General features: G+C 45.1%; 1 protein-coding gene across 1 annotated transcript in view; it reads right to left on the bottom strand.

The window, feature by feature from the left end:
* Positions 1-3245: 3245 nt before the first annotated feature.
* Sgms2 (sphingomyelin synthase 2) overlaps positions 3246-11855 on the bottom strand; it is a 71330-nt gene continuing 62720 nt past the window's right edge. Inside the window, exons 4-6 of the mRNA XM_032897306.1 lie at positions 10373-10526; positions 5254-5420; positions 3246-3819 (exon numbers count right to left, since the gene is read on the bottom strand). Coding sequence (XP_032753197.1) covers positions 3616-3819; positions 5254-5420; positions 10373-10526 — 525 coding nt within the window. The 3' untranslated portion in view covers positions 3246-3615. The remainder of the gene's footprint in view (positions 3820-5253; positions 5421-10372; positions 10527-11855) is intronic.

Below are 11855 nucleotides of genomic sequence, written 5' to 3'. Positions count from 1 at the left end.
GATAACAAAGTCAAGAGTACTTCTTCATAAAAGATGCATTTTGTCAAATGAGTCAAAGGAGCTAAATTATTGCAACACGATGGCGTTAAAAACAAAATTGTCAGAAATCTTTATACAGAAACATAGACAAGGTTCCAACACAATATGTATATAACTTATACTCGATTTAGACATGTAAACTCATTTATTAAGAAATTCCTTCTCGCCAGGCGGAGGTGGCATGTGTCTTTAATCCCAGCATTCAGGAGGCAGAGGCAGTGGATTCTCTGAGTTCAAGGCCAGCCTGGTCTACAGAGTGAGCTCCAGGACAGCCAGGGCTACACAGAGAAACCCTGTCTCAAACAAACAAACAAACAAACAAACAAACCAAAAACAACAACAAGAAGGAAATTCCTTCTCACACTTCCTTACAACTATAGATGGGCGAGTGTGTTAAGATCGGCTTAATTTTTAAATCGGCTTTATAAGACCAAAACATCATTAACAAAATGCTTAAAATATTTATGGAACAAGGTAAGACTTCAATTACAAACGGGAGGGTGAGTTCTAGCGCATAAATAAAAATGAGGCCGTTGACTTTGGGTTTTGAAGTAAACAAAGTCTGTAGTTTTGGAGTAGACATGAATGATTGTGATACAAGAGGTAAACATGACCTTCAAACTTTCTTTGATCCAGATTCAGAGCACTTTCCCTTCCGGAAGGATGAGAATGTCTTTAAAATACCTCCTCTCCCAAGAAACTTTCAACTTTTGGCAAAACAAAAACAAAAACAAAAACAAGACAAAACAAAAAAAAAACCAAACAAAAACAAAACAAGAGCAAAAACAAAAAGCCTGACAAATAAACTTTAGAGAAACCTTGAAACTATTCTTAAAGTGGCATTTGCATTTCAGACGTGACATATTGCCACAAGGGGGCGCTGGCAACACAGCGGGGAATTGATGGCCACAAACCTGCCCGGAGATTTCAAGAGTTGACTCTCAGCCAGCCATCTGTCCCCAGCAAAACCCTGCTTCCTGTGATGCCAGCAACCCCAAAGATGGTCACAATTCACTCAGGAGGAACTGGGGAGGAGGGTACTTTCTTTTTCAGATCTAGTGGAGGAGCTCAAAACTGAAGTTTCAGAGAACCCCATTCCCACTGGGAAGGTTCAGAAAAGACATGTGGCATCTTTCATGTGTGTCCTAAATCTGTCGACATTTTCCAGAAGCACTATATGACAGGAAGCCTTCCAACAGGAGCCCAGGCTCACAAAGACGCAGATAATGGGTCAGAGCTCCATCCGAATGGGCAAAGAAAGGTTGTGTTATCATTTCCTGCTTTGGCTGGGTAGGCATGGCCACACACACCTGCAGTCCCAGGACTCAGGAGGGCTGGAAAGATGGAGGTCAAGCTGGGCTACAGATGAGACTATTTTATATCCCAGAATGGCATGCTGAGGGAAGTCTCAAACGTATTTTCCTACATGGCAATGAGTAGTCATCTTGAAACTTTGACATTTCCCTCTCTTGTTTTCAAGCCACATGCTCCCTCATCAGTGTCTATTAGAGAATCACAGCTCGTACAAGACCAGGGAACACTAGGGGCCACACGAGGTTCATGGTTTTTTTTGTTTTCAAACCTTTAGAAAGTGATGGTATTGTTTCTGATAGCCTGGCTTACTTGACTAAAGGCAAGGGTTACTGTTTGAAGGGCTCCCAGCAATCAACATGAAAAGCAATAATGTTTAAGCGTTTTCCTTGGTTGAAGAAACGTGAGAATCCTAGCCACAGCTGGATAAGGTTCTCGGGCGTTCTGTTTCAATGAGAGAATCACAGGGCAAAGACCAGGTTTCAGTGGCAAAGGATTCTCTCATAATCAGACCCAGAAGTTAAATTAGTGTTCAGAGGAAAACACTTTGTTCTAACACAGAGGTGAGGAAATGAACACGCGAGAAGTTGTACAGAACTGTCTAGTACAAGGTAAACCGGGTATGTATTAATTATTGGCGTACTCAGTGAAAATACTTGAAAAAAGATCCCTGCATTTCAAAGTCTGCCAAAGATGTTCAGTGTCTCTGCTCTCGGGAGGATAGACGGATTTAAATCTTATTCTCACGTCTTTGAATTTAGTGCCCTATCCTTTACTAACCCAGTAACACAGAAAGAGACACCCTGAACACACACACAGAATTATAGCACCAGAAGACAATGGCCCTTCTGAACAGATCTGTATTGTGCTTTTCCCCCCAAGCAATGTAGAGTTTAATTTTGAATAATCAAGGCTGACTAGCTTACAGGGGTAAACCTAGGGATGCTCTCTAGCCCATGTCCACGTGAGTGTTACTGCCTCTCACTGGGTCTCTCCTCCCTCTATTTCCAATGCCGTCAAACTGTAGACCTTTATCTAGAAGTTCCACAAACTAATCTCCCAGTAGTTAAGCAGTCTAGGCAAGCACTACGCAAAGGTGTCCCAGCACTGAGTTAACCTTCTAACTGAATCGGATGTTCTTAAATCCACCAGACCTTAGAGATCCAGCTTTTCACCGAGAGACGGTTGTCCCCAGTTCCTATGTGGCTGCAGTTGAGAGCTGATGCCAACGGCACGATTAAGTGCAGCACCATGTGTTCTGCGCACAGGGTGAAGTGAAATCGCTCCGTGGTGGTATAAGGAGCGCTTGGGGGTGTCTTGCTAAAAGGCAGGGAAACAGAAAACCTTCAGGATCCATCTTGCGTTCCCTGCGATGCACGAAAGTAACTGAAAAGAAACTGTTTCCATAGAATGTTTCTCTAGGTTCTAAGAAGAACCACATCATGGCTGGGGTGAGTTAGCAGGGGAGCACAAGCTTGTTCTGCAGTGTGAGCATCCGTTCACACTTGTGTTTCAGCCTGTGCTGGTGCGGTTAACAAGCCCTGGGCGGCACCTAAAGTGTATAGCAGGAAAAGCCCTCTGCTTCCTGTGTATCTACCACGGACACTCGAAAGTGGAAAAATCCACAAAAACCCACGGGTGTGTCACTTTCACACATCCTTGCAACACTCCTTCTTTAAAAAATAAAATTACCAGGTTAAAAAAAAAACAATAAAAGTCATGCATAGTGCACAGGGTTGGGGGAAGGGTAGGGGATACCAGACATCACCCTAACCTTCCCCAAGACAGGGCAGAAACTAAGGGTGCGTGACCTTGACCCGCCTGTGGGTCACCCTCATTAAGCTCCGTGGTGGAAACCCACTCCCATCACCAACTGACTGTATTTACACAGTGGCTGTATATATCCGGACATTTTTATTCAAAACATTAGCAAACTCTTCTGACCTTGAAGGGAGGAAAAAAAGTGATCTGGAAAGAGCATGGAAGTGAAGGAAGATGAGGAGAGGCTTAGCATGTTCTCTTTTGCCTCTGCAGAACTCCAGCTTGGGGGCCTTGTCCTCCTGAATGGAGAGCTACAGGAAAATATATGTTTCTTGGGATGAATGAAGAAAAAAAGCCGAAAGGTAATACTTCACTGCTCCAATCTTTTGCGTAAAATTTGGTCCACTTCGTTTCACCAGTCAGTTCTCTGAAAATAAATAGAAGCTGTGCCTTTGGTTACAGCACGGACTCTCTGGGTGGAAAAGCGGCTGTCGTGTCGGCCGCTCAGGTAGACTTCTCGTTATCCTCCCCGATCTTCTGGACGCGAGAATACTTTTTGCACGATGACTTGAAGCAGCCAGGGGGCCAGGACAGCGGCCAGGAGAAACAGCAAGGAATGGAGCCTTGCACATTCTTTTCAAAAAAATAGAAGATGGGGAACCACCAAGCCCGAGACAAGAAATTAGTCTGGGAAGAGACCTTCAAGTTCTGTAAAGGGAGACAAAATGAGAGAAGGCATTGTTTATGGATCTGGTTTAGATTTCTCAATCACATGGCTTTTTAATTTTTTTAATGGTCACTTAGCAGGTGAACCGAAATGAAATACCCCAGCAGTAACTACTGTCCTGCCTTTCCCCCAGCTCTGTGTTGACCGTGGTCCCCAGGTCCTGCCCTCTGTGACTTGTGAGACCTCTGCCTGCAGTTTCCCAAGGAGGCGGCTCAGGGATAGACGTGGCATTCAGCAGAAGTGTTTTCAGGATGTGCTGTGGTCAAATATAAGGGCCAAGCCAGACTGAGAGGAGAACTCAGAAGGGTGGGCATGTTTGAGAATAAAGATGGAGACAGCTATCGGCATGGGTGTCAGGAAGCATCTAGATTGACGTTTAAGAAGCAGCAGAGTACCAAAGAGTGAGCCACGGAGCGAAACAAAGGGATCCGAAGAGAGGGCAACTGCCGGTGCACACCAAAGGTTCTGTGTAGATCTCTCAGCAATGACAGATCTACTGCTTATAGATCACACACACACACACACACACACACACACACACACACACACACACACACACACACACACACACACACACACACACACACACACACCCACACACACACACACACACACACACACACACACACACACACACACACACACACACACACACACACACTCACATACACACACACTCACATACACACACACCACACACACACACACACAGCACATCACATCACATCACATCACCACCACCACCACGGGGAAATCTATTCCAAGATAAATCATGGTACACAGACCAAGGTTAGAAAAGCCTTTGATGGTTGTGGTGTGGGGTGGGGAATGATGAAGCAACCTTGGGCTCAAAGGGAGAGAAGAAGAAAAATGAGGAGCTTCCCAGGATGGTAGTAAGAGGGGGGCGGTGACAGTTGAATAAACACTGTAAGGATGAATGGGTGAATAAGGGGGGCCCTCTTGAAGCAGAAAGGAGAACAGAAGACAGAGTTTCTACTACTGATCACCCCAAAATATAAGCAGTGAGGCAGGGGATATTTATTACCAAGCTGCACCCTAATGCTTCTATGAGAGGGTTCTTAAGTTCTCTGTTAGTATATAGCCCTTCAGCTCTGGTTTAAGCCAGCTGAACTGGCAAGGCACGCTGTGTGTAATTTTACAGCGTTCGCAATCCTCACAAAGCATGTATGCTTGTGGAGTTCTTTGCTGTTGCTGCTGTGTTTAAAATAGGCAGCAGCGACAGTAGGTTTAACTGAACTGACCAAACCATACAGCTGGGTGGCAACAGCAGTCCTTCCCATACATACATACATACACACACACACACACACACACACACACACACACACACACACACACACACCCGGCCCATGAACGACAGACAATCCTCACTCGAGGATCTTCGAGGCTCTCACCTTTTCGTTGGCCATGGAGTGGTACCACCAAAACAGCCGTGTTGTGATGTAATACGCAATGATGACATCGACCGTGTAGTGTTCGTGCGCCACGAGGATGCAGATGATCCCAGCGGCGCTCAGCAGCCAGCAGACCAAGTGGTACCACCAGAAGTGACGAGGTGAATCTGCACGGTGGGAGAGAGCAGAGTTGACAAGATTCCAGAGGTGGACGGATGGATGGACTGACTGACTGATGGGGGTCTGGGGATGGAGCCCACGGTCTTACGTCCTCCCACCGAGCTATGTCTTACAGTTGCCCCAATAACCTCAGCAGCAGTGAACTGCCTCAGTTTCCCCAGGCAGAGAGAAGGCAGAGCAAATCCCATTAGTAGGTACAACAGTCACCCTCAGAGGGTTGATGGGCACTGAGATAGTCTAGAGCTTGCCCACCTTCAATTATCTACTCAATGAGGAAGAGAATGGGCTTATTATTAGGTTCGTTAGAATTGGCTCATACTAGCTCACAAACATGATCCCCACTGGAAAGAGAAATAGTAAGCCTCCCGCCCCCCAAAGAAGGTCTATGAAAATAAGGGGACAAATTTAGAAAGCAGGGATATTTTGATGGCTTAAGTTTGCTTTAATCTCCTCATGTGCGTCTCTGTGGTAGGGAATATCACTGTGGCAAGCAAGAGTTGATTCGGGGCCATTATACCATTGCTGACAGCATGGTGCAGCTCTCCTGGGGGGAAGCTCTGGTTTCTTGGCCTCTTGCTGACCACTGACCAACTGGGAGAGAACCCTGGCATGCATAGAGATAACTCGGTCATGGTCCCGACTGGTCCTTACGTCGTAAGTGTACATGACAGACACGGCCGAGGCAGCAGCCTACCCCTGGTTATCTGGCCATCTGGCACTGTCCCTTTTCTTTCTGCTTTAAAGCTTTACTGGCTCCCAATAAAAGATTAATGATCTAATAATAAACTGAAATCAATTTCATATTAAACACTGTTTAGCGCTTACCTAGGAAGCGCAAGGCCCTGGGTTCGGTCCCCAGCTCCAAAAAAAAGAACCAAAAAAAAAAAAAAAAAAAAAAAAAAAAAAAAAAAAAAACACTGTTTACATTCATAGCGACATACGTGCTCAATTGTAAAAAAAATGGCGGCAGAGCGAAGGGTAAAAGGCAACTGCAGACAATGGCCTACAGGGTTATTGTTGGTGCACAAAGTAGTCGTTGGTAAAACAGTTCCAGTTTTGTGTGGTATGACCAGTTTAAACTTATCTCCAGCTAGTTTAAAATAAATGAGACTCAGACTTATGATTATTTTTCCCAAAATAGAAGTAGTGAGGCAGGGGATATTTATTATAGGCTTTGACAGTTACTGGGGTTAACCCTAATCCAATCTTCTAACAGCTGGCCTGGCTACCCCCTTAGCAATGTACCCCGGATACTTGCAGTCTCTCCTGGCCATGTGCTCAGGGTCATCTCCCCTCATGGCAGCTTCCTCTTCTCTCATTCATCCTCCCCTTCTTTCCTCTCTCTCCTCCAACCAGGGTCACTCCAACCCACCTACCTCTAATCCCTCCAGTAATTGGCTGTGGCTAATTTTTTCTAACCAGTAGTTTTTAAATCAAGGAACAAGGTTTGCACAACAGAGCTTGTGAAGAGGAGAAGTCGCTCGTAGGTCTAGACCTTTCCCTATAGAATTTAGCATCATAATACACAACAACAAACCAAACCTCAATGATTGTGTGAGTCCCGAGTTGAACCATAACCCTGTATTGTGTTCTCTCATTTCGTGTTGTTCCCCATCAGTTCTTAATTACGTCAACCCGCTCCTACATTCTCCAAGATAACTCACAGAATCCTAGGATCTATAAGCCAGGAGATGCCTCAGGGGCCCAGTGCAGCCCAGCGGCTATTGAATTAGGACACTGAGAACTGAGGCAACTCTGAGGAAGCTGGAGGTCTCATTAAATGCACCCTCCAGCCCCCGGGCCCCAGTCCCCCTGAAGTTTCACATCTGACCTACTTTTCTGCATGTAGGCTGTTGGGGGACTTATTAACAGCTCTAGCTGTTCAGGCACAGTACAACTATTCTGCATCACAAATCACCAGAGGTAGAGCTGAAATGGGTGAGCAGTAGCTAAGTGGCCGGAATGGCTATTTTACTACTGGTGGCATTGAAAATGTTTTTCCCCCCCAAGGAATTCTGGGAAACCCTCATGTGTTCTACGAAAATGCATTTTATATGATGCTACGTTGAGACCACAACCCACTGTCCTCTCTCTCCCCACCAGGAATGAGATATTTTATTTTTTCTGCTATTTATGGTTTTGAGAAAGTGTCTCACGATGTAACCCAGTCCAGCCTTAAACTAACAATCCTCCTGCTTCAGAGTCCTTAGAGCTAAGACTATCCACATCCAGCCAGGAGAAGCTATTTTGAAATCAAAATGGCCAGTGGGAACCCTGTTTGTTTGCTCATTCTAGCTAGAGGGATAGCGTCAAGCAATGCCAACAAAGGGACTGCATTGGTCTGTGTGAGATCTCAGCAGAGCTGGACTCAGTTCCATGGCAGGCACTACTGATGATGAGGTATTAACAGCCATGGCTGGCGTCTGCAGGCATGATTTTTAAAGAATCCAAGCTCCAGCGAGCATGTCGGTCCAATTCAACCTTTCACGTTAACACACGAAACAGTCCCGGTCCAGTACGCTCTCCCAACTGAGTTTGAATGCACTTTCAACAAGAGCACTAGCAAGGGAAGATCGGAATGATCGGAAGGCAGGAGAGTGGTCACATATAGGCGGCATAACTTCCAGAAGCAGACTTTCCAAGGGGATCAGGGAACCACGGCTTACTTAGGGAAACAAGCCAAGCATGACTCAGCCGGTGACTACAGGGCAGGCACATACACGGAGCTCCCTGTTCCCAACAAGGGCCAGGGTTAGAGCTGAACTTAGGTTAGGCAGGACAGATCTGACATTTTATTTGGCATCAAAAATTGTTGGAAAAACTCTATTTTTCCCATGACATGTATAAACTTATACAACTTAAAAAATCACGTCATGGGAGAAAAGTCACTCCATATTGTATATACACTCAATTCCAACTTGCTTTTCTACTTTTTTTGAAGGGAAAGCAAGAATGGTGAGAACAAAGCCTTGTTTATTAATAAATTGACAATCCTGTAAAATCAGACAACTTGAATGGACTTCTCTTTCTCTTTGCTTCCTTCTGTGTGTGTGTGTGTGTGTGTGTGTGTGTGTGTGTTGCATGTGTGCACATGCTCATGTGTATGTCTGCATAGGCTGGAGAGGTCAAGTGTGCTTCTCAGTTGTTCTTTGCCTTATTGTTGGTCTCTCGACAAATTTGAAGTTTACTGTGGGGGTTTGAATAGGAATGGCCACCATAGACTCACGTGTTTGAATGCTTGGCCCAGAGGGAGTGGCATCATTAGGTGATATGGCCCTATGGGTGTAAGCATGGCCTTGTTGGAAGAAGTGTGTCACTGTGGAAGAGGGCTTTGAGGCTTGTATATGCTCAAGCAGCACCCAGTGTAGCACACAGTCTCCTCCTGTTGCCTTTGGATCAAGATGTAGAACTCTTGGCTTCTCCAGCACCAAGCCTGCCTGGACACTGCCAGGCTTCCCACCATGATGATAATGGACTGAACCTCTGAAACTCTAAGCCAGCCCCAATACAATGCCATTTCACTCAGCTCTTTAGATATTGACTAAACTGATACTATGTTCCCTGGGACAGCTTCCTATTTCCACACATGGTGCCTTTACCATGACATGTAATACCTGCGTGCCCATCTTCTGTAAGTTTCCCATGATGTACAGATTGTAGAATGAGCCAATGGCCTAGAAAAATGAACCTTCTCTGGATGGAATTGCCTTGGGCAAAAGTTAAAGCCAGAACCATTAAGAACATATGCCATAACTAATAATTTTATATCAGAACCTTGGCAACCCATATAGCGAGGAGTCCCTGGGGCTTATGAAGAGATAAGGTAGCCCATCCTCCAACACACTGTAGTGTACACAGACATAAGGGATAGGTGCAGAAGCCCACTGGGCTTTTAATGAAAAAGAGAGAGGAACTCCATATAGAGCTCAATCTGTCTGGATTAACAAAAAGCAAAAGAGGAGGGGGAGGCAAGAGATGGGGAGCCCCTCAGAGGCAGGTCTGTGACTATGATGGTCTGAATGAGAACAGCTCTCATAGGCTCCTGCACCTGAATGCTTGATGCTACTTAGGAAGGATATGGGGTGTGGCCTTGGTGGAAGAGGCATGTCACTCTTCCAACAAGAGGTTGAAAAAGTTAACTACTAGAAACATTAAAACAACAAACTACCACAAATGGAAGGGCTTTACATCATGGGAACTCATTGTATTCATCTGGAAAGAGATTTCAATTTCTTGCCTGCCTGTCTCTTAAGGAGGAGATGTTCTACAAGATGCCCTAGTGCTGCAGAGGATGCTGGGAGATGATGACACAGGAATTAAGTAGGACAAGGGATATGGATAAACTTGAGGAGATACACATGAACTATTGGGAACCTTAGAACACAAGGGTCTGGCAAATAAGTCAAGGCCACTTGTCCTTGTCTCTAGAGCATACTGGTCTTCTTACAACACAGTTATCCTTTCATTTTTCCTACTTTATTCTTCCTTCCTGAAAAAAAAATTTTGAGTCTCACTTTATATCTCCCACTAGCCTATAACTCACTATGTAGACCAGGCTGTCCTTGAACTCATAAGATCTGCCTGCCTCTCCCTCCCAAGCTCTGGGATTAAAGGCATGCATACCATGTTTGACCTGTTCTTAGTCCTGATATTAAGAACTCCATGCCTCAAGGAGTACTAAGGAAGAAAGGGAGATGTTTGGGGGCCTGCTAAATGCTAGAAAGAAAAAAACCCCACAAGACTTTAGGTCACATGACTATGTGGCAAGATAAAGTGCATATGTGTTAGGTGGAATGATAAAGCACATGCGTGCATGGACTGTTTACATCCTTCTCTCTCAGAATCCAATCCCAGTAGCACAGGGAGCCCATCCCTGTCAAGGCCCCTGAACCCTGCGCACCACAGCAGTCAGTTCAGGGAGGAATGAACGGTTACTTACATTCTTTGATGAACAAGTAAGTAAGTGTCAGCACAACTGTATGGCCGCTGAAGAGAAAGTCTCCACACAGGATGTGTGATCCCGTGATGGACAATCCACCGCCAGAAAGCAACCGGAGAATCCGTTGTATTTTTGCCTGAGAGTCTCCATTGAGCTGAGGGACAGAAGACACACAGGGATGTTTACAAGGTGCTCGAAATCATGCATCAGTTGGGAAAGCCATCAGGCTGTGCTGTTTACCTTTTAAAATTTTCCTTGTAGCATAAAAAGTCAAATATTTCAAGAGGAAACTCCTCAAACTAGATTCTCCTCACTACGTCAGTCGGGTTTATTGGCATGCTTTAAATTATTCATTATGTTACTAATAATATGTTTTAGTGGTGTTGTGTGTCCTTGGGCAAGGCTTTTAAAAATATTAATAACCAATGACTTCACCACTGTGTGCTAAAAAGCAGATCAGAGCGACTTTGTTTCCTTTTGGCAGAAGGACATGAGGATCTGGGGCCATTACCATCTGAGTATGCTCTACACTGCCACTATTAGTACCTTGCATTGAGTGGTAGCATCAAGTGTGCATATGGCCCCATTAGTGTCTGCCGGTAACACCGTCACAAGAAATTCACCTCATCATTGAAATAGGGTTGGAAGGGACAGGTTAGGGATTCAAAGCTTTCAAAGGGCTTTTAAAACTTTGACTGGGAAAGCATATCACAAGGAATCTTAGTTCTCCACAGGAGTCAAGGGTCCAGAAGCCTCTCTAAACCACAATGTTGTCCCAAGAAACAATGACGGGCTAGTGCAAGAGTGTCAGGCAGTAGCTTAAAAACTATCTCCTATACATACACGCATACAAGCAAGAGTGAGTTAAAATATGAGGCATGAAAATTTAGAAGAGAAACGGAGGGTTGGATGGACAGTTGTAGGGCTTCCTAATACAGAAAAGTCAATGTAGGGTATCTGAGAAAAGTACTCAGGAAGGCATCACATGGTGCTTTACATGAAAGAAACACACAGAAAGACTGATACTGAGTAGTCATTTATGACCTTGGGGACAGGTTTGTGACATGTCTTCAATGTACTCAGCTCTGCTACTTCTGAGTCCTGGCCCCTGAAGTGAGGCAGTCCAGCCACACCAGTGGTTAGGATAGGGCAAACACCGTCACATGGACACATGATTGTAAAGGAAGGTAAACACAGATGGATGGGGAAAGCCTTAAGGCAGGTAGAACACCATCCCACCCAGTACAACAAGGGACCACATCCGTCCAGACTCTCTGCCTGAAACATCTCCCTTTAGGGACCAGAAAAAGTCCTCATTTAAAACAATATTACTGACCTACCACAGAACGCTACTTGGTTACTAAGAGACCTGTGCAAAAAGGCAAGCATACCACAGTAGGCTTGGTGCTTCCTAAAGCACTAAGTAGAAATGACTCCAAACAATTAGCATAGCGAGGGACTGAAGGCTTCTAAGACATTTTGC

The sequence above is a fragment of the Rattus rattus genome, chromosome 3 (assembly GCF_011064425.1).
Source record: "Rattus rattus isolate New Zealand chromosome 3, Rrattus_CSIRO_v1, whole genome shotgun sequence".
Classification (NCBI taxonomy): Eukaryota; Metazoa; Chordata; class Mammalia; order Rodentia; family Muridae; genus Rattus; species Rattus rattus.
Note: the sequence above shows the minus strand (reverse complement) of the source record. Positions and strands in the feature narration are given on the sequence as shown.